Source organism: Lentinus tigrinus (genome assembly GCF_003813185.1).
Source record: "Lentinus tigrinus ALCF2SS1-7 unplaced genomic scaffold L226scaffold_6, whole genome shotgun sequence".
Taxonomy (NCBI): Eukaryota; Fungi; Basidiomycota; class Agaricomycetes; order Polyporales; family Polyporaceae; genus Lentinus; species Lentinus tigrinus.
Window position 1 is genome coordinate 611,601 of NW_027137915.1, and position 25,989 is coordinate 637,589.

Genomic DNA, 25,989 nt, shown 5'->3' on the forward strand with positions numbered 1-25,989 from the left:
CCATTGACGTACCTTGGTGAGCAGCTGCGTGTTACGCTCCTGCCACCTACGACTCTCGTTCTCCAGAAGCTTGATCTGCTGGTCCTTGGCCTCGACCTCGGCTTGCGCGACACGAAGCTTCTCCTTGGTCGGCTCAAGCTCAGCAGAAACTTTGCGGAGCTCTCCCTCGAGCTGTCGTGCACGCTTGGAGTAGGTGTCACAGTCGCTACGGAGGGTCGCGTTGCTCTCCCGGAGGATAGCGACTTGGTTGATCTTCTCAGCAAGCTCGTTGTGAGCAGCTTGGGAAGCAGCAGCTTGCACCGCACGTTCACGCTCCTACGGTGCACGACAGTCAATGTCATACTCCTACCCTTCGAGAGCTGACACTTACATCTGAAAGGGCCTTACGAGTCTCGTCGAGGTTTTGCGAGAGGTGGTCGATCTGAGTCTTGAGACGCGTGTTTTCCTGCTTGCTGAGCTCAAGCTGAAGCTCGATGATCTCCTTCTCCTTCCGAAGGTAGGTCACCAACGAACGGAGCTCAGTCAGCTTAGTATCAGCATCGTCGGCAGGTTCGCCCTCGCCTGACTCGGCTGTGGACGAAGTTGCGGCCTGCTGGATGCGGGCAGCATGGGACGTGACAGACTCAAGGTGATGGTGAAGGAGCTTGTTCTGTTCGCCAAGATCCTTGCACCTACAGGGAAGTGTCAATACACTGAACGAGAAGGGCACCGAGGGTAGGCACGCACCTCGACTTAAGGTCAGTGATCTCCTTGTCAAGAGCCTCGCGTTGTTGTTGCCAACTTGCCTCAGAGCTTGCCAGCTTAGCTTGAGCGGTCTCAGCAGCGGCACGACCTTCCCGAGCAGCAGCCTGGCTCTGAGACAGCTTCTGCTTCAACTCATCGACAGCCTTGATGGACTCCGCGTGTGAGAGAACCTCGCGAGCGTAACGGTCCTCTGCGGCCTATATATACTTTAGAGAATGGTTCCGGTGAAACGATCGGCAGGCACATACCTTCGCGCGCGCCTCTTGTTGCTTGATCTCGGCCTCCCAGCTCGAACGGTCGCTCTGCGTGCTCTGTGCCGAGGTGCTCATGTCGACAATGGTGTCCTCGAGAGTCCTCTTGTCGTTCAGCCATGCGGTCCGCTCAGTCTCGAATTGGCGCTGGAGCTCAGTGTTTGCCTGAGTGAACTCCGCCAAACGCTTCTCGGACTGCTGCAGCTTCTCCCGAAGTGCCTCAATCTCAGACTGTTAATATGTCAGTCAATGAGTCGCGAACACATTCCCGAACGGACGTACCTGTCGCCTTGTGAGTTCGGCCTCAGTGGACGCTTGGTACTCGTCGTGCGTAGTGTTCAGCGAAGCAAGGGCAGCCTCGTTCGCCTGACTGATCTCCTGGAATTGCTCGACGCGGCTACGAGCAGCCGCGAGGTCGACCTGGGCCACCTTGAGTGCAGAACTACACACCATTATCAGGCTATGCAGGAACGAGCACGTTGCTTTGACACTCACCGAAGCTCGGCAACCTCCGCCTCGAGTTGCTGCTCGCGGGACATGTCCTCGCCTGTACGAGGGGTGACACCATTAGTGCCGCCGGCTCTACGCTCATACACAGCAAGCTTCTCCTCGTTGCCCTGGAGCTGCCTTGTGAGCTGGTCAACGCGTTCCTCAAGGTGCTTCTTGCTCGTCTCGGCAGCAATAAGGGACTCGCGTGTCTTGCTAAGCTCCTGGGTCTATACGAAGCCCGATGTTAGCTCCCGTCGACACAACCAGGGACATGAAATGACGTACAGTCTTCTCGATCTTCCCTTGCAACTCCTTGACCTCGATGTCCTTCTGCAGCGATACCCGCCGAACAGCTTCACGTTCCTGAGAAAGCTGCGTGCGAAGATCTTGACTGTAGCGGGACATAAGCATCGTGCAGCAATCGACAATGGGACTGCACGTACTTCTGGTTCTCCAATAGCTGCATTTGGCTCTCGAGCCGACGACGGTCGTTCTCGCCTGAGCGCTCGAGGTCGTTGTGCATCTTCTGCACGTTTGCCATCAGGTCGGAGAGATGCGAGCGCTCAACCGCCAGGGTCTTGTTCTCCTCGACCAGCCGTACTTGAATACTCTCCCAGATCTTCTTTTCCGCACGAAGGTTGGCGCACTCGTTCCGAAGCTGCTCCAGCAAGCTGTTGCTCGCGAGCAAGTCTTCCGACATACGGTTGCACTCGATGTCGATGCGCGTGTACTGGTCGTAGAGGTTCTGGTTGCGCTTGAGTAGGTCGTCGTTCTCGCGCTTCTGAATAACGATCTGCTCCTGGACCATGCGATGGCGCTCTGGATGTCATGTTAGCGAGAGATACTTGTGAGTTTTGCATGACATCACGCACCAGTGAGCACCTCAATCTGAGCATTCGCCTTGGCGAGAGCAGTGCCGAGCTTCGTTGCCTCGCGCTGAGCAGCGAGCGTCTCCTCGCGAAGGCGAGTCGAGTCAACACCCATCTCCGTGCGGTACGCCTCGAACTGCTTCTGCACGTCCTCAAGCTCCTTCTGCAGCTCGGATGGCTCGGCGCCGGACTGGATCTCGCCGTTAACACCGTTCGTGATAAGCAGCGGCGCGCCCGCCTCCTTGTGCCTATGGAGGACCGTGCGCATGGTGTCCGCGTCTTTCTTGTACGCCTGGATCTGCACCTCGCTGCTGCGACGCTCCGCCTCCAGCTTCTCCTCGAGTTGCTTCATCGCCTCGTGCGCTTCACGGACCGCCTCCGCCTGCTCGCGCTCCATCGCTTCGCGGTACTCCTTCTCTTCAGATTCGAGCTTCTCACCGAGCTCCCGGACAATCTTGAGGAGCTTCTGGTTCTGCTCTTGGAGCTGAGGAATCGAGCGGTAGAGGACGAGGTTGTTAGTGATGACGGCCTCGATGTTCTCCGCAGGGCGCGTCGTGTCATCCTGCTCGAGCTCCTCGTCTGATGGGATGGAGGAGTCCTGATGTCTGCCCAACTCTTTAAGGAGGGTGCGGAGCTGCCTGCTGAGGTCCTCGAGCTGCTTCTGGTTTATCTGGTTCTCGCGGATGCTCTGCTGCAACTTCTGGCCGTTCTCCTCGGCAGCAGAGGCGTAGGCGTCACGTTCGGACAGTGCCTGCGCCAGTTGGTTCGCAAGCTGCGAGGCCTCCGACTGCAACCGCTCGTACTCTGCACGTTGTTGCGATAGGATAGGAGCCTGTGGAGAAGTCAGCAAGAGTCTATCCGCATCCGACATTGATACTCACCCTCTCTTCAATCTGAGCAAGCACCGCAGCGAGCGTCCGGTCCATGTGGTCGTACTCTGCGCACTTCCGCGCGTACTCGTCCTGCAGCTTGATGTAGTCCGAGTAAACCTCCGTGAACGACTTGCCACCCCTCTGCGCGCGACTAGCCATCGCCACCGTAGGGCTAAGACCGATCATACCAGAAGTGAGAATGTCCGGCGATGCGCCGTTACGTGCAGGAGTAGACATGCCGCGCGCAGGCGTGCCGGGCTGGCTGATGGATCCCGCAAATGCAGAAGGGATGGGGAACTCGCCGCGGTCCATGCGGTCCAATACGGTTTGAAGCTCCTGCACCCTCTTCTCCGCCTCCTCCGCCCGCTGTTTCTGGTTCTCGATCTCCTCGCGCAGAACAGCCTCGCGCCTCTCCGCCCGATCGCCAACGCCCGCAAAGTCCTTCTCGATGCTGTCGACAATGGCCTTCGCCTGCGCCTCCCGCTCCTCCATCATGGACACGAGACGCCGGAGACCCGCTGCTTCGCTCGAGTACGTCGCCTCCTGCTCTGCCAGCTGTCCCTTGAGGTCTTGGACGCGCGTGAGGGCCTGAGTGAGTTGATGTGACTGAGCGGTGTGGGCAGATTGTAGGGCCTTGAGCGAGCTTTCCGTTGATGCGTGTGTCTGCGCGAGCGAGTCGCGGGCGGCCTGGAGCTGTGCGAGTTCGGCATGCTTGGTACGACGATACTTGGCGAACTCTTCAGACTTGGTCGCAAGCTCTGCAGCGCTACGCTCAGCCTCTGCCTTTGCGAGTTCCAATTGTTGGGTGAGTGACTCGAGCTTGAACTGTACAAGGAATTAGCCAAAGATCACCCAGAGTAAGGCGTAGCACTGGTGGCGGGTCCGGGTCATGATATAATGGTAACAGGTTCAAAATTTCCCTTCAATGTGACCCTTTCGAGAACGGAGGTTATGCCGCTGCGACCGCATCCCCTTCCAAGGATCGTGAAGGTCGAGCACTCGGAAAGCACACATCTCGGTCACTCTGCCTATGTTCAGAATGGAGAAATTGCATTCCCACCCGTACATTTGGCATCCGTAGCCGTCTCCCATAGGTACGTAATCCGCGCGGGTCCGTGTACGGGTGGATTTCTCGCGAACTCGTACCCAACCAGTGCTACGCCGAAGAGTAAAATCGGACGCACCTTGGTCGATGTCTCCGCCGAGGTGAGTTCCCTGACCTTGCGCTCCAAGGCCTGGTGCTCTTGACGGGCCTGCTTGAGGTCGGAGCGAAGGGTCTGGATCTCGCTGTCGCGCTGGGCAGCATCCTCCTGTAGCCGGTTCACAACGCCTATAAGGTCCCGTTTCTCCCGCTCAGTCTCCTCCACGCGTTGCTTGAGTGTTTGCGCCTCCGCCGAGGACGAGGTCTGTGTGTTCGACAGCGCGTCAAGCTGTGCTTGCAACTTGGCACGGTCGGCCGCTAGACGCGTACACGGTGAGAGCACGAGGAGCTGGGACAATGACACGACGCACCTAGCGCATCTTTCTCCTCCTTCACCTGAGCCAGCTCCTTCTGCACAGCCTCCAGAGTCGACTCCAGTTCCGTCGTCGCGGTTTCCCGGTCCTGGAGCGCCTGGTCCAACTCAACGTCCTTCCGCTGAATCTCCGCACGTGCATCCTCAACGTCGCGTTGCGCAGCCTCCGTGTCGGCCGCCTGACCCAAGATAAGTCTGTACAGCGACACAATCGTCTCAGGTGCAGGGGTGGAGAGGTTCACGTCAGGCAAGAGAGCACTGAGGGCGTCGAAGTCGACGTCCTCAGGGATGTTCACGGTGAACGAGGACGAGGCGGGAACAGGGGAATTTTCGCGTGTCGCCGTCTCCTGCGCCGCCGCCGCCGCTGCGGCTTTGCTTTTTCTGCGGGTCTTCATCATGCTTTGGGTCGAGGACCCGGGTGGGGGAAGGTGAGGTCAATTACGCGCCACACGCCATTGTGACCGCGGGTGGTTGTTTGCCCGTGTTTGGCAAGAGCCTCTAAATTCAACAAGGACAAATACTCGGTACTGACTCCCGTCACGTGCGCTCGCATAACTCAAGCCCCGCGTCGCGACGGCGTTGGCTTGACACCGCTTGCGCCCTGCTCTCCTCCGACCACGACGACTCCTATCTTTGTCTGACGAGCTCTACTTGGTCTCCACCATGTCGTTCTTTAACTCCATCGGGTGCGTTGGGTGCTCGGACTGCGCACTGTCATCGATGCTCATCGCGAGCACTATAGCCGGTCAATGCAGCGCAACCAGCGCCCCCCGAGGCGATCAACGACCCCCACGTCTGCCAACTTCCCATCCACGGACTCACTGCCCCCGGCCACGCCCACGAGTCCGTCGGTACCGAAGCCACTGTACCTATGCAGTCCTTTCGTAGAAGCTGCGCTGGTGAAGGGTAACTTCAAGACCATTGTCATGCTGCCGAAGTATGCGGACGTTATGGAATGGGTTGCAGTAAACAGTGCGCACTCCTCTTCTCTACTCTCATAGCTCTTCCGTGACCGCGCACTCGTCGGGTAGTCTTCGACTTCTACCAAAACCTCAACCAGTTTTATGGCGTCCTCGCCGAGTGCTGCACGGCTCAATCATGCCCAGCTATGTCTGCGGGACCTAGGTGCGTACTCGCGAACTTAACAACGCGCATTGACTAACCCAACTCCACAGCCTCAACTACACCTGGATCAACCAGGACCGCAAGAGCGTCCAACTCCCCGCGCCCACCTACATCGACTACGTGATGACCTGGGTGCAGAACCTCCTCGACGACGAGAATGTCTTCCCCACCAAGTCCGGTGCGTCCCATCTCCTTCCTCACGCCTGCCGTGTCCTGACAGATGCATCACCTCCGCCGTGTTTCATCGTCCCCGTGCTCCACCCCTTCGTGTTCCAGGCCGTGACTTCTCGCAAAGCTTCCCATCAACCGTCAAACATGTCTACCGCCAGCTCCTGCGCGTGTTCGCGCATCTCTACTACGCGCATTACCCGCAGATCCTGCACCTCCGCTCCGAGGGCCACTTCAACTCCCTGTTCGCGCATTTCCTCGCTTTCGGCAAGGAGTACGAACTCCTCGACCCCAAGGACATCAAGGGTCAGCCGGGCGCGGTCGTTGGCGTTGGGGCGCTCTGGGAGAAGTGGAAGGAAATGGGCATCCTTGAGTCCTCGTGAGGTGTGGGCATGATGGCTTGGGCAGCCTATCGGGATGCTCACCTAGGCAGGGCAGATAGAGTACGGAAATCAGTTCGGAGACGGCCGGGTCGTCATATACCATATACACAATGACTTGCTCAGAGTACTCTGAGTATGTAACATACATCCTCGCAATCCGCTGGCTTGGTTAACAGGAAACAGGTGACGCTGGTAACAGCGGTTACATCTCTATGGTATGCCCCTGGTACGGAGGGCAACATGCTAAAGGAATAGGCCCCGCGGGCCCAGATCTACCTTGCTGAGCGTATTGCTGCAAGCCATCCATAGTTGCACCTTTGAGTCGTCCTCTACGATTTCCATGGCGCGGATGGGCTGCGCAGGTCGTGCGATGGTTCCGTCCAACGTGACTGCAAGGTTCGTCTCATTTGTCGGCAGGAGTTGACCCGTTCGCAGGGACCATATCCTCAGATGTGAGTCTCCACCACCAGCAAACACAAACTTCTCTCCTGGGTCCACTGCGATGCCCTGACGAGGAGTGTCAGTCTAACCGTCTGGTGAGGTAAACGTAAGCGTTGTGCGGCACCGACCAGGATGCTCTCGTAGCTAGGAACGTGTCCCTTCAGCTGCATAAACGGTGTCTGGTTCCTCAGGAACCGCAGGTCATGCGTCTCCAGCTGGCAAAGGCAACCGTGTTAGCATCACTGTAATATGCGCGCACATCACTTAGACGGGTACGTACGTCTCCACGCATGGTCCGGACGAGCAGCTCGTACCCGTGCACGATACGTAAATGGTCCACAGAAGCAGCGCCTCTCCCCACACCGGGACCAATCTCATCGCCCGCTTCCGACATGTTGACGATAGTATCTGTCTTCCCGCTTGCTTGGCGCGAGTCCCATCGGCTGATCATGCCGTTCCTCATGCCCATGTATGTGATGTTCTGTAGGGTTTTATGCGTCAGCCGGGTGCGTAGACATGAGATGAACGCGAAAATGCGAGGTCTGACCTCATCCTGGAGACACAGGGAGAGTACGTCGCTGGTCGAGTGTAAACGGAGGTACGAGTCCCTCTCTACGTCCGGGAAACATATCAGGCCCTTCCGACCACCTGCAAATATTCAGTACCGTGCGTAACCAAGGTATTCACGCGAGAGACTCTCTTCCTTACCGACAGTAGCTCTTCGGCCCCAAACCTGGCCACACCAAACGTCGCTGCATAGAGCAGGCGGTATCTCGCGAAGCACCCATAGACTGTTCGTATCACGTAGTTAGTGTCACCAACAATAAGAGATTCCAACACTGTGCGCACCCTATTGCATCGTCGCGTGTGGCTAGCAGGCGCGCTGGGGAACCTAGAGAGGTAACCCTGAAAAAGAACAAGTTAGTAAAAGAGACATTACTCAGTGAAGATTCAGCATCGCTTCGTTCGGAGAACGCATGAAGTCCAACTAGGTGCTCAGGACCACCTCCCCTTACATGTGAGACTAGCCGTACGATTCTGTGAAATATTCTCTCTTTGCCTGCGTCTGGGGCACCCGTCATTGAACACGATGGCTGCCTCAGATGCAAGATATATTCTTAAATAGTCACGGATGTTCTAAACATCGCCCTTCAGAAAGCGGTCCGACCAAGGACAAGTGTGCAGAACAAGAGGCTCAGTCGTCATGTTATAGCCCCGAAAGAGAGATACTCTGATTCGTGAAGCCACAGTTGCTTCACAGTCATGCATGAACCCTTCCTTAGCACATCACAATAGAAACGGGCAGATGGAAATTGAGGGCACGAGACATTGGCCGCAAACCTATCGTTCAGAATTAACTCACATGCACACAGACCCAGAACGGGTGATTGACGTGATCTAGAATTCACATATGAGCATCTTGCCGTAGGTTCTGTCGAAGTTAAGATCCTACCTGTGACCGCAGTCCGAACTCGCGCATGGCAGCCACCGGATCTTCAGGATCCAGCGAATACAGCCATCCGGTCATGTCGCCTACGAGCAACTGTTTATTATGATTGCCTGTAACCTATAGCGCAGCGTGAGCTACTGCCGCTCTTGCGCTCAAAATCGTCCGGTAGTACCTTCGTGCACAGGGCAGTGATGGGTCCGTCGAAACTGATTGGGATGTTCTCAACCTTGGACACCCCTTGTGCGAGGCATTCCATTTCTAGCTCACTGACAGATACGTTTCCATCAACGACGACAGAGTTGAGTACGGCGAAACCACATACTGCACGCATCGCCTCCGATGCACGCTCGAAGTCGATCCTCTCAATGCACCGAGCGAACGCCAAGCATTGGAAGACTGAGTGACTTCGCCTGCATGCGGTCGCTTCGGAGGTGGACTTTCCGAACTGGTCCTCCTCGGCGACCGTCGCCTGCGTCGGCTCTGTTGCTGAGGTGCAGCATCCGGAAGAGCCGGTTTCGGGGTCGAACCTGCTGGTCGGGACGATTCTGGGAAGTATCTCTTCTTCTCCTCGTCCCAGTAGAATCCTGGAAGATCTCGAGGCATGTTAACGACGCGTGCGGAAAACTACGCAGAATCAAGTCCGTAAAATGGCTTGTTGACAAGCCTTTACGCAGGTGGGTGGCTCAAGGTGGAGGTTTCGGAACAAGTTCAATTGGGCGCTCATGGAAGTTAGGTAGACGCCTCGCCTCCTCCTGGTTCTTCTCGATGCCTCTCACGTAGCACAGCTTATCTTCTGCGAGAACTCACGACATTTGTGCAACAAACCACCTGCTCGATGGTGTTGAATATTTTCATGGAGGATTGAAGGTGTATCAAAGATTGGCCGTCAGAGATGTGATAAAATTCGGACCGCAGACTCGGCGCAGAGATTGCCTCTGGCTCGATCGGCCCCCTGGGACCGCCACTGGACTCCTCGGTGTGCCCGAAGTGCGCAGCCAAAGACTTGGTCCCGTCCTCGGCCAGGCCCTCCTCCTCCTCCTCCTCCTCCCTCCCCCCCTCTTTCCTCTCCTTCCCGCAACAGCTCTCAGCTCTGTCTTTGCGCAGGCTGGCTCTGCAGCGGCTACAGCTCCTACCTGCCTACCCGACGCTCATTACTGTTCATCACTCTGGATTCCCCGCGCTCTATCAATTGTCCGTTCAGACGCAAGTCTCGCGACAATCTGTATCTGTGACCCCACACTGTAGCAATCTATGGATACCGCAAGCCCACGCTCCTCGACGAGCTCCGACTCCTTCGCCTCCGGGCGCGCATCCCCAATCAATGGCTTCGACTCCTCCGCCGCGCTCATCCTCGTCACGGACTCGGAGGACACCCCGAATGGCGGCGTATCGTTCGACTTTTCCAGCGAGGACGACGATACGGAGGATGAGTCCGACCTGCAGCTCGAGCGCATCCGTAACTCGCCCATCCCACCATTATCCTCCATCTCGGTCTTCCTGTACCTCCTCGGACCATTCACGAAACTTGGCGCGCTCCTCACTCCCTCCGCCGACCTTCCGTTAAAGGTCGCGCTACCGGCTTTTGTGCTGTTCGCTGTACTATCCGCGTTCACGCGGCAGCTATGGTACATGCTCGCGCGATACGTCCGGAGAGCAGACCTGGAGGAGATCGTGCTGGAGACGTTCGCGCGCGGGAGAGGAAAGGAGACCCGGAGGGCAGTCCTCAGGCAACTGGTACGCTTCTTCACAGGGGCTCTCCGTGTCCTTGTCGCAGCTCTGTACCTCCGATGTACGTTTTCCAGCGTCATTACATTCTCTGTTGTTCTGACTTAGTGTGTCGCAGTCTCCGTGGACGCATTGTTGCCCTACTTCCCTGACTTCCTCGCCGTCCCCTCAAGGGCCATCGCCACCCTCATCCTTGCAGCCTTCGTCTCTCCGCTCGTGGCTGCTCGTACCCTGGGTTCGCGCGCCGTCATATACGCTTCCTGGGCGTCCGTGTTGGCATATGCTCTATGGTTTTCGATCACGACGTATATGCATGCGAAACATATCCTTGTCCCTGTGGCGGAGTCTTCATCCCTGGGGAGTCTGTGGCATGGAATACGTGAGTGCCAGTTACTCTGCACGTCTGTGTTCTGTGATTTGACCGGATTGGTGTTTAGCTGCGTTCGCGTTCACATTCACCACATCGTCCACCGTGCCTCTCTACGCGTCGCTGAAGGGCACTGTGAGCCCCCTCAATCCTAGGCCAAGACGATCACAGTCGTTCAAGTTGCTGTCCGCCTTGTCTATCGCCGTTGCAGTAGCGGTGACGCTGCCGCTTGTATTCTTCGAGGCGTCTCCCAAGCCACCGGTATGCCTACTATCCTTTCAAGTTGATGTGTCACTCACCCTTCGACAGGAACTGCCTTCGACAAGTCTTAAGACGACTGTCGCCGTCTTCGGCGCCGCTTCCCTACTCCTCTCCATCCCGTCCCTCATCATCACTACTCCTGCGCTCGCCATTCCCTCCGTAATCCGCCGAGCGACCAAGTTCCCGCTCTCGAAGGCCTTGACTTATCTCCTAACTATCGTTCTATCTCTCCTCCCGGTCTCCGTCACACGAGCGGGAAGCGACATTATCTTGCTGCTCGCGTTCGCGAGCACCTATATGGTGCCGGCGCTCCTCCACATTGTAATCCACAACTTCCGCCGACCATTGTCCATCGTCATCCCGCCCACAACGCCGAACACCTCCGGGCCGCTTACGCCCAGCGACTCCCGGAACGACGAACTTCTGCAGCGCAAGGAGCGCACCTTGCAGCGGCGCCGTCTCGGCCGGCGACTTGTCTGGGACATCGGCGTGTGGGTGCTTCTGGTTCCAGTGGGCGGAGGCGGGCTCGTGTGGGCTGTCGGACGCATGGGGGGCAAGTGGTAGCCCTCGTACCAAAAGAAAGAAAGTTTCTTCTCTGGTAGATATGTACATGGCCATCCTCTGACGCGGGTCGGGATTGAGGGTTGTTTGTTCCATCTCGTTCCCTTACGATATCGTTGTGTAGGACTTTGGTTTCTCGAACCTTTTGTATTTGTACCTGATGTGGCGCCCGGGATAGGTGTAAAAATCATACTCATCAATATGACTTCACTAGCTTGATTTAGGACAATCTGCAGGGATGAAGCTGTCTTCCAATTGGGGTCTCATAATCTGGCAATTCGAGCACTATCATACAAGGACTTGCAAGGGCATTCAGGCGATAAATATCTTTGAACGACGAGATGACTAGGGTCACAGCACGATCCGGGTTTCACCGTCATGTATGTTTGTTTTCCACTGCGAATCATCAGGCGAAGGAGGGGGAATGGAACGCAGATACCTGATCGACTCCCGCATTTCGCTCGCTATGAGGTTCGCTAAGGGACCCAGGTCGAACGTTTGCGCAGCCTGACGAGATAATGAGAACAGGCGCTTCCGCATGCTTGATTGGGCTTACAGTGTTCAGCGCATTCAAATACTTCGGCTTCTCACGATGACGGATGTTGATTGGAGGAAACCCAGCTTTTAGCAGCGGCAATGAGGCTATGACACGAATGACGCGACCATTACCATCCTAGAACTCGAACATTGAGTGATGGCCTTGGAGGAACCCGACTGTGCTCACCGTGAAGGGGTGGATGATCGCCAGATTGTAATGGATCCATGCAGCCAAAGCAAATGCGGTCGGATCGCCACGTTTGAGCTGTGCTCCCGCGAGCTGACGCTATTTTGATGCAAATCAACCTTACCAGCAGAAGGCAATGGAACTGCAGATCACTTACATTGGCCATAGCGAGGAAGTTCTCCATGTGGTGTTCGATCTCTTGATACCTTGCATATTGAACGATTTTGGCCGGTTCATCCTCAGGAGCGTCCGGGCTCGTAAGATCGGTGGTTACGAGACGACGTCTGTACGCTCCGATGGTGTTGAGATAGGCCACTTCCTCTCCGTCCAACTACCCCATGAATCAGGTAGTGCTCGTTGTTACGCAGAACATCGCACTCACGTGAGTGTAACCGATTTGTGAGGACTTCATTAACTCTCCATGGAGGGTACGGATGTTCTCTTGCGTGAGTGCGTTCGCCGGCAGCACCGTCCCAGAGAGGTAACTCAAACACTGCAACCCTGATAAGAACATTGAACCTGCTGCTCCCGCTGTACGAATAAAACGTACTCTGTTCATATCCTTCAAGATCTCAATGATAGAAAGAGACCCGCCCGGCGGCCCGTGACTAACGCGATCGATGGCACCTGAAAAGAAGCCAACGCGGACGATGCGGGGGAGGGAGTCTCCACCTAACAAGAACACTTCCTCCAGTTCGCTGCTATTGATAGCGAGAAGGCGAGCGTATCGCGTCACGGACACATCTGGGGTGAGCCACTCCTGCAGCGATTCCCATTCAGTCATGATATTGTCAGCGATGTGAGGACGCTGATGATGAAATGCATCAAAATCCATGGGACGATGCCAAGGTTGCACAATTGTTCCCTCGTCTCCTGGGTCGGACCATAAAACATCTGAGAACGTTGATGTCAGGACTTGGCAATGGTACGAGACAAGATGGAGGTGCGCAGAAGCTCATCCCAGCTACTCGCCTTCCTTTTCGCTGTCCCTCTGGGGCACTTTATGAGCTGTTTTGAAGAGAGACGTGACTCGAGCCGATCGGCGTACCTCTACATGAGCTTTGAAGGAGGCGAACCAGGCATCAAAAACGTCATCAGTTCCGGACACCAAAGATCTTGCTACTTGAAAATACTGGCCGGCCGTCTTCAGGTCTTCCAAATAGAGTGCCGCATACGCGAATCGGAAATTGGCCCATGCCCATTGAGGGAAAGCCTTGAGGAGACGCTGTATGGCGTAGAGCCACTTATCGGCTGAATGAGCCCCTCTCAGAGCATTCTCAACCCTTGCCATGTCTCGCGACTGGCGAGTATCCAAGGCCGGTATGTTGGAGTGATCATCCTAAGAAGCAAGAAGTCAACATATAGCAACGGCAAAGGAAAGAGGAAGAGCTTATGTACAAATGGACCATTCGGCGTCCAGCGCGGTTGGTATATTGACATGCTGAAATCAGCGTGTTTGACAGGATCCAAGGCCGAGAGAACACTATTGCAGTCCTTTGGGCAGGGGGGAGGGAAGAGTCAAGGAGGCTCGAGGAGCAAGTACTGGTAGTAAGATGGAAACTAATCAGTCCAATAGGGTCAATACGGTTCTTATCCTTCCTTTCGGAGTTCAAATCCCTCTGTAGTCGACTCCTCTGTAGTCGGCGTTACCGACTTGAATAGCGCGGTAAACAGGATGCCCTTGCCACTTTGGGTCAATACCCGTCGTGGAGTCTGTAGATCCCCGGGATGAAGGAGGAGGAAGAGGCAGGGATCCCAAGAGGAACACAGCTCGGGGTCCGAACAAACGCGCTATGCATCCCAGCTGTGACGGAGGTCTGCCGCAACCTGGCTGATGTGGCGCCGGGGGTAGGGTGTAAGACTCAATATGACTTACCTTCTTGATTCAATGTCGGTCTGCAGGGATGAATGCTGTCGTTCTGGTATGGGAACGTTCAGTACATCACTGGACAAACGGTACGCGAAGGTAATTAAATGGTCCAATTAGGTCAGTACGGCTCCCTTATCCTCCCTTTCGGAGTTCCAACCCTTCCTCTAACTGGCGTTGCGGACTTGAAGAGTCCGGTAACCAAGATACTGATTCTGGCCCTATGCCTACACGAACTTTGGGCAATGCCCGTCCGTGCCAGTGTAAACCCCCCGGATGAAGGAGTAGGAAGACGAGGGGATCCCAAGAAGAACACACCCACGGGGTCCGAACAAACGTGCTATGTATTCCAGCTGTGAAGGGACTCCGAGCTTGCCGAGACATGGCTTCACCCAGCCTAAAGCTTATGTCTGGCAGTCGGTATTGCAACGTTGGACCTGGACGACGTTCACCAGCCCCCCACCTCACCAGCAACCCCGGTCATCCATCCACATTCATGGACCCAGCAGCGCTCGCGGACAGCATGGCGACTCGGACGCGATCGGCAGCGTACGCACCCCAGTGGTCCATCGCTATCACGCAGATGTCAGGAGAGAGTCGCCCGGTGAGAGTTGTCGCCAATAAGGGCCAGCTAGCCATCCTCAGGGCGCTCTATGCGCGAGCTGGTGAACACGCAACAAAGGCGGAGATCGACGAGGTGGTCAGTGCGACTGGGCTGTGAGTACTTCTCATGTATGCCACCATGGAGTTCTCAATGGGACTGGGGGGACCCTCCTCGTGCAGCGAGGCGAGATGGGTACGCAAGTGGATCAAGCGGCAGCAAGCCAAGACTCGGAGGCGAAAGTCGGATGGCTCGAACAGCGGCTCCGCCGAGGGGGACTCAGCGTTCTCTCCGTTCCCCTCAACCGAAGAAAGAGAGGCTGCAACTGTGCCTCTACCGGTACCGCTGCCTCCAGTCGCCACGGACATTCCTCCACCTCAAGAGCCAATTCCTGCGGACACTCCAGCCTGCTCAGCTCGCGCACCGGTTCCCCTCGTCTTTCCTGCTCAGCCAGACGCCCTTTACCACTCGGACGTCACTGCAGTAAGACCAGCGGCGATCAGACCAGCTTTCCAGCAGCTTTCTGGACCTTGTTCTCCTGGCGTGGACTCCGGAGCATGTGATGGCTACTCTTCTGGTGTTGCATATACTTCCATCCCAGGTCCGTCAAGTACAGCTATGCATCTTCCGCCGACCTCTCTAGTGGATCATCGTACTGCCCAGCCAGGGCTCCCTGCTGCCTTGTTCTCGGTTCCACTTTGTCTCGACACGCCGCCACTGTACACTGTAACTCCACCGTTCGGTCAAGGCGCGCCTCAGGACTTCACTCAAGATCACATCAACCCCGCCTACACAAGGACGACTGCAGACTTCACCTCAAGTATCGAACTTCCTCCAGTGGCTGACTTCCCCGGCGCTTCAACAACTGTCGCTCCTGCTGCACTTTCTATACCGTCGTTCGTCCCTCCTATTGGATTAACAGCTGGCGCCGCGTATCTCTACAAGATCTTTCACAGTCCGATGGAGGCTAACGAGGCTGCGCCCCCCGAGGCTCCCCCGTTCAACTCGGAGTTCTTCCTACCTGAGCTCGCTAGACCTTCGGACATGTCGTTGGATCTCAGGCTCCCGCTGTCTGCCTTCTCTCCGCCAGTGCTACCTGTGTCATACCACGGATACTCGGGCGCGGCGTACCCGCTCTCGTACCAGATGCGCTTGTCTGACTTGGTGGCGCTGACGAAGGCTATTCGACTTGCCGCCATGCCAGCTGCTTCGGACGATACGAAAACACCCGTTCAGGATACGGACGTTGCGATGGGCACTGGTGAAGGTGGAAACACTGGACACGCAGGTAAGTCTTATACGCATCCCACGAAATGAAGCTGAGTATCAAATGGACAACAGATGCCTTGGACTTCGAGACCGCCCTGCTCCGGTACCCCAGTAGCACTGTCTCTCCAGTTCTGCAAGACGACGGTACACCCATCTCTACTCCTGCGCTTGTCGTTGCTACTGGGAGACTGATGGACGACGGTGATGACACGGAGGACGAACCTGAGGTTGTCACGCCTTGCGAAGTTACGAACTTCGACCTCAGGTCCGAGTTGGAAGCGGACGCTACGAAGAAGACTCTCGGGGTTGGCGCAGGGCTTGTGGATGTGGCGGACGTGACGATGGACGAGTGAATAGACGTGTGTGATGCAGCAGCACCAAGTGAAGCACTGTGTAGGCGTCTAGGAGCCTTTGGAATACTATGTAGATGTGCATTCGTATTCGTACATCCTATTATCAACTATTATCAGGCCTTTTGGTCTTCTTGCATATTGCCACAGAAGCCAGCCGCACCTACAGGACGCTACTAGGCGGCGCGAAGCTGTCGTAATGAAGGCGGAACCAACTCCGGAGGAAGGGCTTGGGCGACCTTAGAACACATAACACATCCATTAGGACCACACAGGACGGGGGAGTACTCTCGCGACGCACCTTCCGCATCGTGTCTTCCCCACCGACCTCCCAGCCACTCTCCGCGACCGGCATCATGCTCGAACCCACCAACCGCGTCGCGAGCGTCCCAAGACCATAGCGGTCTCCGGCGTACTTGCGCCACTGCAGCAAGTTGCGCAGGAGCTTGTAGCGCCGCGTGAGGAATCGCCTACGGGCAGGGATCGCAGCTGGGTCGAAACGGGGCTGGTTTAGCTCGAGGAAGGGCGCGAGCGTCGTCTCGGTTGCCTCGACGGCCTCACTGAACACTGTGTGCACTGATTTCAGGAGCAGCTGAAGAGACACTGTACTATCAGAGCATTGGCGTGTAAGGGAGAGAGTATGAACTCACTTCGAACTTCTGGTTCTGCTTGTCGACTGAGATCTCAATCTCCTCCATGAGATCGACGAGCCTGCGAATGTCTGAGGCCGAGTACGCGTCCAGCCCACCGCCTTCGAGGATGCGGCAGAAACGTGGGATGAGTGCCGTGGTGATCATAGCTGAGACGAGATCGCCGTCTGGTCCTAGCTCAGGCTCCTCCTCCTCATCGGCCTCAGAAGGGCGCGAGTAGATGTACAGCGACTTGTACCAGGAGAACGAGTCAAGGCTCCTTGGACGCTATAAGTTGCCCTCAGCACCCAAAAACCCGATCGCACGACAATGAAGCACATACACGCACCTCCACAGGGTTCCACCCCAGGATCTCCAGCCGCACCCAGAACTCCCAAGCCCCGACCATCCCAAGACCGCCCCACGCGCCCGTATAGATGTCACTAAACTTCGTGCGCCACTCGCCAAACCACTTGCCTAAGCCAACAGTCGGGTCCCTGAATTCCTCTGCCTTGACGTCCGCCATGATTTCCTTGGCATCCGAGAGCAGCCGACCCATGGCTATCCGATAGTCCTCTTCGTCGCCCTGTGGAAGCTCCGCATCCGTCGAGAAGCCTTCCTCTTCCTGCCTCGCCTGCTGGTTCACTGCGCGCCGGCGTACGCGGCGGGCTTCCCGCGCAGCAGTGCGGTTGGCGCGAGCCTGCGGGGAGTTTGCAGAGGGTATAGCGCGTCCGAGCTCGTCTACCTCCTCAGACTGCGGCCGGAGCGAAGGCGGGGTGCCCAGGAAGAGCATCAAATCGTCCTCGTCCTCGGCCCTGCGCCGCGTGGCGATCATGTCCGCGCGCTCCTTCATGATCGAGAGGTGCTCGTCCTCGAGCCGCTCGAGTGGAGGGAACTTCTCGTCGAGGAACGTCGCGACGCTCTCGACCCACTCGCGGAAGGCGGAGAACCAGGAGCGCTTTTCCTCGGCTTTGGCGATCATATCGCGCATCTCTTTTTCGCGTGCTTCGAGAATGCGTTGTTCTTCGCCGAGCTTGGACATGGCGGCGGAGTGTTCGGCATGCGAGGTAGTGAGCTCGCTCATGGACTGGGTTAGGCGGGCGATTGCGGCGGCCATGGTTGGGATGTGTGTGACTGGTGGTACTAGGGAGAGGTCAGCCAAAGGAAGGTTGCAAGTGGGCTGGACTACTCACTTGATGCAGGCTTGTAGACTGGCTTGGGAGCGGGCTCCGCAGATTCGGGTCGTAGGCCGCCGCGACGGAGCTGCTCCTGTTCCCATTCTTGCGTCTCTTCGTCTTCTTCCTCCCTGAATGCAACGGACGGTGAGACTCATTTAAGCAGTTGCAGAGTGCGTACTTACGCGTCAACAATCATCTCATTTATCTCTAAACGCCGTTTTTGCGCTTCTTTCTTCCGAGACTTCCTGCCAAGAGCGATCCGTTCTTGCGCACTTGTGTACTCCGCAAACTCTACACTCAATGCCCATCAACGAGGTATCCAAAACGCCATTGTACATAGACCTACCATCGTCCGCATCCCCGAGCTCGTCCTCTTCCCGCATCAACCGACTTTCCGGATGTGGCCCTTGCGAGAAGTCGTCGCGCTTGGTTAACGAGAGGGATATGTAGTCTTCGCCTGCGGTACTCTTCCTAAGCCGATCGCGCTTCTCCTTTGCTGCAAGGATAGAGGAGGCAGATGGAATAGCTGTCTCCTTGCCGGCCTCGTCTGTAGGAGTTTGTCAGCTAACCTCGCATACCTTTCATTATACATGACACACACCTGCGATAGTGCTTAACGCGGACATTTGGGACGGTGAGTCCACATCCATGGATACGTCCGCATCATATGCCTCTCCTATAGGTAGGGTAGGTCGAGCGGAAGGTGTGCTTGCCTTGAGTTGTGACAAGTACGCGGCGTCGTATGTCGGTCCGGTCGACGGTCGCGCTAGGGTCGGTTCGAACGCAGATGGAGGAACTCTGTCAGCCGTATCAGTACTTGTTCACAGATGTATGCACCGGTTATTCCTCTGCTCGAGCTCCCATGTACATGAGGACGCTACATCACGCGTCTGTGGTTCGAAACTGCATTGCATTCAACGTAGTGTAGCGTACTAACGTACACGGTAGCTGAGCACAAAGGACCCCCACACAGGAAAGACCAGCGTACCCTATTGAGCTCTTCCCCAGCTGTAGCTTCTTGCTCAGTTTGCTCTTCTTGAGCTTGAAGGCCTCTCCATCTCCCTCCTACGCACACGCGCAACCGTCAGAAGCTACTGAGATGATAGGACCTTGAACATCTCACCTCTTCATCGCCACCGAAGCTAAGAGTAGACTTCGTCTTCGCGCGCGACTTCTTCTTCAACTTTGCGGCGACCGCGCTAGGTGTCTCCTCAACCTCTGCTTCCTCGCCGATGGTTGGTGCTGCCTCCGCATCCGGGGTCGATATGCGCGCTCGTTGTGTATGCTTGGGCTTAGTCCGTTTGAACATCACCGGAGATTCCGCCATTGCATCGATAGAAATAGAAATAGTCGACAGCTGAAGCTATGATGATACAGGACAAGCTGAAGACGAGGTAGGAGAGAGTTGCTGGATGGTTGTAACTAATTCATGCAGTTGCACTACCGCGAGCTCCATGTTGAGACGAGCGCCCAGAATTATAGACGCCGGTGCACGTGTAGGAACAAAACTCCGCGAAAGTCAATTGTTTCCCACGTTCGGACTTTGCCTTTATACCGCGATGTCGTCCACGACGCGTCCCAAGCCACGACCGCGTCCTCGCGCACGCGCGCCAGCCACCGCTTCGTTGAACATCGACGCAACTTCCTCTTCGTCTCCAGCGCCCTCTTCAGCAACACAAATACAAGCCACACCCGCTCTAGCCACCATCGAGGATGAAGACGCGCTGTTCCTACGGAATCGGACGCGTACCCCGCAGACCTGGAAGCAACTCAGTAGGATGACAGAAGGTACGTACTTTCTCACGCACGCAGGCTTGGAGTGTGTGTGAGATATATATGTGTGTGATGCAGTGAAGGAGACGCGGAAGCGCAAGTCAAGTGCTTCGGATAGTTCAGACGAGGAGAACCGGGATTCACCGCGAGCTCGTAACCGTAAGAAGAGGTCTCAGCCGAAGAGGAAGAACGATGCGCTTCCAGACTGGACGAAGAAGACGCCGAAGGAGATAGTGTGAGTGCATGAAGTAGTCTCGCGAGGTACCTGTATGCATGCATATATGTGATGTTGTCCACGCTCGTGGCCGTGCTTATGCTCGTGCTGTGGTGGTTATCACTTGCTGACATCATATTTCAAGTATATCGTCAGACTCTGATTCGGACGATGATATCATCCTGGAGTCCAAGCCTCGCAAGGCCACCAAGAACGGGGATGAGGAGTCGTCTCCTCGGTCGAAGACCAAGCGCGCGAGAAGTCGCTCAATCACCCCTCCGCCCGCGCTTCCACAATTTGCCATCCAGCGCGCACAAGCGGCTGTAGAGTGAGTCCGGTCTCATGGGGATACTTGGCTGGGTATTGATGGCTCATTCAGACAACTGGTCGGTTCGGGACCACGCGCGGTCACGCCTACGTACGATGCAGATGAATCCATGGACAACATTGCACTGGATCCTGAGCTCGCATCCATCGCACAGCGTGTACGGTCGGAGGCATTGCGCGGGGATACCCCAGAGGTCGACATGGGTGGACCGGAGGAAGTCAAACTCAAGGTTGTGTGGAAGCCTCATCCTCAGGACCCCGATGGTCGTGAAGACTCCTGGGGCATCACACAGAAACGCGTATGTTCCTTTCAATTCTGTATACTTTCATGTCGTTCTGATCCACGTTGCATGCCCTCAGCACACCAACTTTTCCTTGCTCTTCGACGAAATTGCGGACCTTGCTGGTGTACGGGTCGAAAACATGGTCATATGTTATGAAGGAAAGCGTGTCTTCGCCTTCTCCAATCCACACAGCATTGGGATATGGGCGGAAGCAGAGCTGGGTGCGTGACAACCAGCATGTACACGCGGTTGATAACATTAATGTATAATCACAGAGGCCTGCGATAAGAGCACATACGAGTACCTCAAGGAACACAAGCGTTTTCGGTCTCCCTCGGTCGCACCCTTCCTTCCCCATGGCCTCGATGGTTCGAGGCGATCACCTTCCCGCGCACGTTCTCCGTCCCTGGAGATGCTTTCCGAGTCCGACGAGGGGCCTGCGCCTTCATCACCAGCACCACAGGGTGATAACTCGAATACCTTCCACCTTACGATTCGCTCGGAGAGGACAAAGGACAAGGATATTACTCTCGTTGTACGACCAACGACGAAGTGCGGGGCTATCGTGCGTGCCTTCCTCAAGAAAGCCGGGCTCGACACCGAGTATCCGGCGGATGGTGCGCCTGCGAAGGGTCGTGGAAGGGGTAAGGCGGTTGCGAAGGTGCCTGTACTGAGTGTTGACGGCGATAGGATGGATCCCGAGACGGAGATTGGGGAGGCGGATCTTGAGGATGGAGATCAGGTGGAGGTTGTTGGTCTATAATTTTCGGTTGGTTTGTGATTTTCGTTATGTTCGTGTGGCCTTTTGTCATGATGGGTTCGCGTCTACTTTACTGACGTGCATATCAGTGTTATTAGGTTATCCTCACTTCTTGGTACCGTATGCTCGGTCAATGTGTACGCTGTGGTCGCTTATGATAGTGCAAGTTCATGAGTCAGGTTAGGCCAGTATCCATGCCCAATCCGGCCACACAAACTACATTTGTCCTTCCGTCTTACAGTTGACTACGTCACCACGGCGCATTGCGTAGGTGCTCGTGGCGGTGAGGTGGCGGTGAAGGGATAGAACAAACACAACATCAAGCCTGCATTCATGCGGTTTTTTAATACTTGGTTCGCACATCTTATTTCTGCCACTAGTGTTTTATCAACTTGACGGCTACTCACAGATCATCGATCAACCCCCACACTAATGCCACCGATTTAACTCTTCATGATGACTGTGCAGAGGTATGTCCGTCCCTTCGCTCGGCTTAACCCATCTTCAAGATTACAATCCTCAAAGGCTGGTCCGTCATACTGCGCACTGGTCAAGAGTGAGAACGAAGCCCCGATCATACGATGAGTCGCACGGAAACCCCTGTGCAGAGTCTGTACTCAGCCGATACCTGTTTCTATCACGACCCTGCCTTGTATCCTCACGTTTGGCCATGCCCATGGTGAGTGCATTGGCTACATATCGGTACTTACGCAAGAACCTCTCACAGAACATTTTTGCTCCCTACCCCCGGCGAATGGCCCGCGTTCGTCTGAGTCGTAATTTACACGTGCAAGGAAGGTGACCCGTCCCTTGTATCCTCGCGCGCGATCACACATAGCGTCAGAGATCTCGAGCGCATGGCAGTGACCTGCAACAACAACCAGGGCTACACTCCACCACCTCTATCGGAGGCCATCAACGAGACATCAACGAGACGCTTTACGTGCTGCAGAACGTGACTAGGTCAACCCTGGTGGTCCTCGCATCGGATCCGTTCGCGGACGTGTGCTGTGAATGGCACAATTCTGGCCATACATCTCCCACTGGAACGCTTCCTCGGCCCGTACAATCAAGCAAAGTGGTACGTCGCCCGCATAAGTGCAGCCCAGGGTCGCGCGACCAACAATGCTCAAGAACCACCCTACAGCTAAACTGCGCAATGGGCGGTTGATACATGAGCAAAAGGATGGGCAACCAGCCCTTGTTGTTGCCTGTTCAGGATGGGTCTGGTACGCTGAAACTCTTTACTGGCCTTTCCTTCTATTATTGATACAACTCGGGCGTCCTTCGTGCGCTCCCTTCCCTGGTACAGTGTATCCCATCGACCAGAACCCGATTGTCACTCCGAACTCGTCATCGCTGAGACTTGCATCGTCGTGATGTGCTTCACACGATGTTCCGACCATCCTAGGCACGCGGAAGTACAAGCTGCACATATCCCCACCTAGTTGGTATGTCATCACGCTCCTTATAACTTATTGTATTATGCGCCTGTGCTAGCACGGCTGGTGCACAGTCCGATCCCGGGACGGGCTGCTTTGTATCAGACCACATGAACGCTTCTGAAACGAACGCAATCCGCCTGGACGCCGGTGACTCCTGGGTCCGAGATGGAAATCCAGGACACGAACACAGGAGCCTTTCACTGTGTGCCAAAATTCGTCATGGAACCGTGCCTGCGCCATGCACAGCTTACGGTCCGATGACTTGGAGACTCCTTACTGGATCGCATATACTACGCACGCGGGGCGCTCAGAGGCATTCAGCGGTTCGCCGGGAACATAGATCGTCTGGGGCGTGATTGAGAGGAATGCAGTCCACGACTAGTGTCTCTTGGCGTTATGTCATTGTCCGCAATGCATAACGTTTTGAGATACTCGCTTGCCGAGTAGTCGCGAACTTTGTCAGGATGTCTCCGTGTGGTTGCCACCGTGCGATGCTGGCCCTCCGCCCGCTCGCCAGATGACGTCCGCGAGTAGTGTGCCATGCTGGAGTAGATTGCAATGTTGCACCGGTAATGTCAGGACGCTGCGGATTTTAGTCAAAAGTTGGGCGCACCGCTGTCAAGCGGCTCATACGAAAGGAGGGTGCTCCGGAGGAATAGCTTCCACCGGTGCTACTCATGCGTGCGCAGCCCTGCTCTTCCGCTCTTGGTCGGAGCATGGTTGGCACTAGTGTGGGCGCGTATGAAGGGAGTAGAAGGTATAAAGAGCCGTTGCGACTGCACCAAGCATCAGTGGTTATACACTCTCGAACATATCGAGATTTATATTCGAACCCCGCACATACTCCGACTCCGCGCATATCGTCATGTCTCACTTCATCGTCACTGGTCCAGTCGGCGGACAAACCCAGGGTGCTGCTGCTCCCAATCGCCTCGAGATTAACGACTTCGTCAAGAATGAGGAGATGTTTTCACTTTACATCCAGGCACTTGGTTGGTGTTTCTCAGTCTACTATTGAGGCCAGTACTCTGAACGTGTCGAATAGATGCCATGTCGAAGTCTTCGCAAGAAGAACTGACCTCTTTCTTCCAAGTTGGTGGCATTCATGGGTTGCCCTATGTCTCTTGGGATGGTGCTGGCGAGAGCGACCCTGCTGAAGAGGCCGGCTACTGTACCCATGGATCTGTGCTATTCCCGACGTGGCATCGTCCGTACGTCGCACTCTACGAGGTACGGGATTTTCTCTCTAACAGAGCAAAGATACTCTCTGATGTCCTTCCTTCTGAATGCATACAGCAAGTTTTGCAGAAGCTGGCTATGGGGATAGCGGATACTTACACGGTCGACAAGCCTCGTTGGCAGAAAGCTGCTTCGGATCTCCGTCAACCTTTCTGGGACTGGGCAAGGAACTCTGTACCCCCTAAGGAGGTCATCTCAATGGCGAAGGTTACCATTACAACGCCGGACGGGAACCAGACCCAAGTTGACAACCCCATCCTCCGCTACCATTTTCATCCGATCGAACCCACCTTCCCGGAGCCGTACATCAGCTGGCCGACCACCCTCAGGCACCCGAATTCCTTAGGTTCGGGCGCGAAGGACAACGTCATTGAGTTACAGAGGTAAGTTTCAATCAAGCGAGTACTCCCTGTAAGCGAGACTTATAGCTCTGTTCTCAGGACGTTGCGATCGGACCAGTCGGATATCACGACGAAGACGTACAACCTTTTGACTCGGGTCCATACCTGGCCTGCATTCAGCAACCACACCCCCGACGATGGCGGAAGCTCTAGCAACAGCCTGGAAGCCATCCATGACGGCATCCATGTCGCAGTTGGTGGCAACGGACACATGAGTGATCCGTCAGTAGCAGGTACGCGGCACAAAATTAGTTATCGTCGTGTTATAGCTGACTTGCCGCTTGCTTAGGCTTCGATCCCATCTTCTTCTTGCATCATTGTCAAGTTGACCGTCTTCTTGCCCTGTGGTCCGCCCTGAATCCCGGCGTGTGGGTCAACAGGTCTGTCGAAGAAGACGGTACCTTTACCATTCCTGACGGCGGTTCTGTCGATAAGGACACTCGTAAGTCTCCCGGACTGCCTGGGGCTGAGCAATCATTCTGATGACGCGTTATATTTTCCTAGCCCTGACACCGTTTTGGAACAGCCAGAGCACGTTCTGGACGTCCTCAGAATCAATCGGGGTCGTGCCGACCCAGCTCGGATATTCATATCCCGAGTTCAACGGCCTCGATCTCAAGGATCAAGCTGCTGTCAAATCCGCTATCGCACAGGTGGTCAACACGCTCTATGGTTCTTCGCGGGCGCGATCCGCTTTCCCTGCGGTGGTCAACCTGGCAAGTATACCCCATGGGAAAGGTGTCGAATCCGCCGTCGGCAACGGAGGAGCCGCGAAGCCGACCGATTCGCAGGCTAACGCAACCGCCGCGCTCTCCTCTCGCGCTGCCACTGGCCCGGTTAACGAGCCCGACGTCCAAGTCACTCTGTCTGACAGACCTTCAGGCACACCCTCATCTGACTATTGGGAATGGACCGCCCGCATCCGGGTGAAGAAATACGCTGTGGGCGGTAGCTTCAGCGTTCTCATCTTCCTTGGCGCGGTACCCGAGAACCCGGCGGAGTGGCGTACTAATTCTCACTACGTCGGCGCACAGCATGCCTTCGTGAACAGTAGCCCTCAGCGCTGCGCGAACTGTCGTCGCCAGGCTGACCTCGTCATCGAAGGCTTCGTGCACCTCAACGAAGCGATCGTCAGGCTCTCTGGCCTGCCTCGTCTCACCGCAGACGTGGTTAAGCCGTACCTGCAGGACAACCTCCATTGGCGTGTACAGAAGGTGAGAAATTTTACGCACCTTTTAAAGGCACAGTGAGTTGACACTGACAGCTTGGCGTAGGTCGATGGGTCCGTGGTCCCCCTTGAAGATGTGCCGTCCCTAGAGGTCGCCGTCGTTGCCACGAAACTGACTCTGCCCCCTGGTGCCCCATTCCCTGTGCCTGATCATCGTGTCTTCCACCACGACATCACGCACGGCCGCCAGGGCGGCTCTCGCGATGCTCAGTGAAGATAGTGATAGTTCTTGGACTCAGACATGTACAGGTCAGGAAGAGCTTCATTCGCTGACATGGACATTGGCGACTATGCAGTAAGCATTGCTCCTTAACTCGACTTCTCTTCATGCATGTATACGAAGTGTACCAATAGCCACCCGCGTTTGCTCTAGTCAATGACATGGAATAAGACCTTGCACTTCAGTGGTACATGTCTCAATACCCACCATATGCTATTACTCCCTACTAAGAAGGAAAGACAATGGACGCCCCGAGTCTG

At 55.8% G+C, this 25,989-nt stretch overlaps 9 protein-coding genes across 9 annotated transcripts; 5 read left to right on the forward strand and 4 right to left on the reverse strand.

Annotated features, from left to right (window-relative positions):
• Nucleotides 1-302: 302 nt before the first annotated feature.
• L226DRAFT_326460 (uncharacterized protein) lies at nucleotides 303-4,022 on the reverse strand. The gene is made up of 10 exons (XM_067673944.1): nucleotides 3,235-4,022; nucleotides 2,357-3,185; nucleotides 1,928-2,303; nucleotides 1,770-1,875; nucleotides 1,491-1,711; nucleotides 1,278-1,437; nucleotides 993-1,226; nucleotides 786-941; nucleotides 371-692; nucleotides 303-315 (listed from the first exon to the last, which is right to left on the reverse strand). The coding sequence occupies exons 1-9, from the start codon at nucleotides 3,718-3,720 to the stop codon at nucleotides 672-674; spliced, it is 2,589 nt and encodes an 862-aa protein (XP_067538157.1). The 5' UTR covers nucleotides 3,721-4,022; the 3' UTR covers nucleotides 303-315; nucleotides 371-671.
• Nucleotides 4,023-5,303: 1,281 nt separating this feature from the next.
• On the forward strand, nucleotides 5,304-6,636 carry L226DRAFT_532360 (uncharacterized protein). Its single transcript, XM_067680244.1, has 5 exons — nucleotides 5,304-5,425; nucleotides 5,482-5,711; nucleotides 5,771-5,864; nucleotides 5,915-6,042; nucleotides 6,141-6,636. The coding sequence occupies exons 1-5, from the start codon at nucleotides 5,403-5,405 to the stop codon at nucleotides 6,413-6,415; spliced, it is 750 nt and encodes a 249-aa protein (XP_067538158.1). The 5' UTR covers nucleotides 5,304-5,402; the 3' UTR covers nucleotides 6,416-6,636.
• L226DRAFT_326476 (uncharacterized protein) lies at nucleotides 6,537-9,019 on the reverse strand. Its single transcript, XM_067673945.1, has 10 exons — nucleotides 8,629-9,019; nucleotides 8,479-8,572; nucleotides 8,310-8,423; nucleotides 8,220-8,254; nucleotides 7,706-7,762; nucleotides 7,565-7,647; nucleotides 7,404-7,504; nucleotides 7,137-7,337; nucleotides 6,985-7,071; nucleotides 6,537-6,922 (listed from the first exon to the last, which is right to left on the reverse strand). The coding sequence occupies exons 1-10, from the start codon at nucleotides 8,907-8,909 to the stop codon at nucleotides 6,659-6,661; spliced, it is 1,317 nt and encodes a 438-aa protein (XP_067538159.1). The 5' UTR covers nucleotides 8,910-9,019; the 3' UTR covers nucleotides 6,537-6,658.
• Nucleotides 9,020-9,115: 96 nt separating this feature from the next.
• L226DRAFT_551496 (uncharacterized protein) lies at nucleotides 9,116-11,643 on the forward strand. The gene is made up of 4 exons (XM_067682821.1): nucleotides 9,116-10,095; nucleotides 10,150-10,410; nucleotides 10,469-10,659; nucleotides 10,708-11,643. The coding sequence occupies exons 1-4, from the start codon at nucleotides 9,558-9,560 to the stop codon at nucleotides 11,221-11,223; spliced, it is 1,506 nt and encodes a 501-aa protein (XP_067538160.1). The 5' UTR covers nucleotides 9,116-9,557; the 3' UTR covers nucleotides 11,224-11,643.
• Nucleotides 11,444-12,873, reverse strand: L226DRAFT_326551 (Fic-domain-containing protein). The gene is made up of 6 exons (XM_067673946.1): nucleotides 12,495-12,873; nucleotides 12,327-12,437; nucleotides 12,102-12,275; nucleotides 11,945-12,043; nucleotides 11,777-11,893; nucleotides 11,444-11,727 (listed from the first exon to the last, which is right to left on the reverse strand). Exons 1-6 carry the CDS (start codon nucleotides 12,777-12,779, stop codon nucleotides 11,572-11,574), a joined length of 942 nt encoding a protein of 313 aa, XP_067538161.1. The 5' UTR covers nucleotides 12,780-12,873; the 3' UTR covers nucleotides 11,444-11,571.
• Nucleotides 12,874-14,128: 1,255 nt separating this feature from the next.
• L226DRAFT_326610 (uncharacterized protein) lies at nucleotides 14,129-15,968 on the forward strand. The gene has a single exon (XM_067673947.1). It carries the CDS (start codon nucleotides 14,542-14,544, stop codon nucleotides 15,727-15,729), a length of 1,188 nt encoding a protein of 395 aa, XP_067538162.1. The 5' UTR covers nucleotides 14,129-14,541; the 3' UTR covers nucleotides 15,730-15,968.
• A 239-nt stretch (nucleotides 15,969-16,207) lies between these two features.
• On the reverse strand, nucleotides 16,208-19,165 carry L226DRAFT_458761 (GCFC-domain-containing protein; the record flags this gene model as incomplete). Its single annotated transcript, XM_067675465.1, has 10 exons — nucleotides 16,208-16,270; nucleotides 16,333-16,623; nucleotides 16,682-16,948; nucleotides 17,010-17,803; nucleotides 17,854-17,966; nucleotides 18,021-18,129; nucleotides 18,185-18,368; nucleotides 18,438-18,636; nucleotides 18,827-18,903; nucleotides 18,962-19,165. The coding sequence occupies 10 exons, from the start codon at nucleotides 19,163-19,165 to the stop codon at nucleotides 16,208-16,210; spliced, it is 2,301 nt and encodes a 766-aa protein (XP_067538163.1).
• A 217-nt stretch (nucleotides 19,166-19,382) lies between these two features.
• Nucleotides 19,383-21,346, forward strand: L226DRAFT_532365 (uncharacterized protein). The gene is made up of 6 exons (XM_067680245.1): nucleotides 19,383-19,626; nucleotides 19,690-19,846; nucleotides 19,971-20,153; nucleotides 20,205-20,451; nucleotides 20,513-20,657; nucleotides 20,712-21,346. Exons 1-6 carry the CDS (start codon nucleotides 19,398-19,400, stop codon nucleotides 21,197-21,199), a joined length of 1,449 nt encoding a protein of 482 aa, XP_067538164.1. The 5' UTR covers nucleotides 19,383-19,397; the 3' UTR covers nucleotides 21,200-21,346.
• A 2,138-nt stretch (nucleotides 21,347-23,484) lies between these two features.
• On the forward strand, nucleotides 23,485-25,918 carry L226DRAFT_551499 (photo-regulated tyrosinase). The gene is made up of 7 exons (XM_067682822.1): nucleotides 23,485-23,633; nucleotides 23,687-23,871; nucleotides 23,938-24,263; nucleotides 24,321-24,514; nucleotides 24,571-24,723; nucleotides 24,786-25,495; nucleotides 25,556-25,918. The coding sequence occupies exons 1-7, from the start codon at nucleotides 23,507-23,509 to the stop codon at nucleotides 25,721-25,723; spliced, it is 1,863 nt and encodes a 620-aa protein (XP_067538165.1). The 5' UTR covers nucleotides 23,485-23,506; the 3' UTR covers nucleotides 25,724-25,918.
• The last annotated feature ends 71 nt before the right edge of the window (nucleotides 25,919-25,989 follow it).

Bases quoted from the DNA above. Each gene is read 5' to 3' on its own strand.
- L226DRAFT_532360 (XM_067680244.1), top strand. From the start codon at position 5,403: ATGTCGTTCTTTAACTCCATCGG. The intron at 5,712-5,770 runs GTGCGCACTCCT...CTCGTCGGGTAG, and splicing joins GGAATGGGTTGCAGTAAACA to TCTTCGACTTCTACCAAAAC. The intron at 6,043-6,140 runs GTGCGTCCCATC...TTCGTGTTCCAG, and splicing joins TGTCTTCCCCACCAAGTCCG to GCCGTGACTTCTCGCAAAGC.
- L226DRAFT_326476 (XM_067673945.1), bottom strand. From the start codon at position 8,909: ATGCCTCGAGATCTTCCAGGATTCTACTGGGACGAGGAGAAGAAGAGA. The intron at 8,573-8,628 runs GTATGTGGTTTC...CGTATCTGTCAG, and splicing joins CATCGGAGGCGATGCGTGCA to TGAGCTAGAAATGGAATGCC. The intron at 7,338-7,403 runs GTCAGACCTCGC...AAAACCCTACAG, and splicing joins CCCTGTGTCTCCAGGATGAG to AACATCACATACATGGGCAT.
- L226DRAFT_326460 (XM_067673944.1), bottom strand. From the start codon at position 3,720: ATGATGGAGGAGCGGGAGGCGCAGGCGAAGGCCATTGTCGACAGCATC. The intron at 1,712-1,769 runs GTACGTCATTTC...GGCTTCGTATAG, and splicing joins AAGGGAAGATCGAGAAGACT to ACCCAGGAGCTTAGCAAGAC. The intron at 1,227-1,277 runs GTACGTCCGTTC...ACATATTAACAG, and splicing joins CCGAACTCACAAGGCGACAG to TCTGAGATTGAGGCACTTCG.
- L226DRAFT_326610 (XM_067673947.1), top strand. From the start codon at position 14,542: ATGTATGCCACCATGGAGTTCTCAATGGGACTGGGGGGACCCTCCTCG.
- L226DRAFT_532365 (XM_067680245.1), top strand. From the start codon at position 19,398: ATGTCGTCCACGACGCGTCCCAAGCCACGACCGCGTCCTCGCGCACGC. The intron at 20,452-20,512 runs GTATGTTCCTTT...GCATGCCCTCAG, and splicing joins GGGGCATCACACAGAAACGC to CACACCAACTTTTCCTTGCT. The intron at 20,658-20,711 runs GTGCGTGACAAC...GTATAATCACAG, and splicing joins ATGGGCGGAAGCAGAGCTGG to AGGCCTGCGATAAGAGCACA.
- L226DRAFT_551496 (XM_067682821.1), top strand. From the start codon at position 9,558: ATGGATACCGCAAGCCCACGCTCCTCGACGAGCTCCGACTCCTTCGCC. The intron at 10,411-10,468 runs GTGAGTGCCAGT...ATTGGTGTTTAG, and splicing joins GAGTCTGTGGCATGGAATAC to CTGCGTTCGCGTTCACATTC. The intron at 10,660-10,707 runs GTATGCCTACTA...ACCCTTCGACAG, and splicing joins AGGCGTCTCCCAAGCCACCG to GAACTGCCTTCGACAAGTCT.
- L226DRAFT_326551 (XM_067673946.1), bottom strand. From the start codon at position 12,779: ATGGATTTTGATGCATTTCATCATCAGCGTCCTCACATCGCTGACAAT. The intron at 11,894-11,944 runs GTGAGCACAGTC...TTCGAGTTCTAG, and splicing joins CGATCATCCACCCCTTCACG to GATGGTAATGGTCGCGTCAT. The intron at 11,728-11,776 runs GTAAGCCCAATC...TTATCTCGTCAG, and splicing joins ATTTGAATGCGCTGAACACT to GCTGCGCAAACGTTCGACCT.
- L226DRAFT_551499 (XM_067682822.1), top strand. From the start codon at position 23,507: ATGTCTCACTTCATCGTCACTGGTCCAGTCGGCGGACAAACCCAGGGT. The intron at 23,872-23,937 runs GTACGGGATTTT...GAATGCATACAG, and splicing joins CGTACGTCGCACTCTACGAG to CAAGTTTTGCAGAAGCTGGC. The intron at 24,264-24,320 runs GTAAGTTTCAAT...CTCTGTTCTCAG, and splicing joins AACGTCATTGAGTTACAGAG to GACGTTGCGATCGGACCAGT.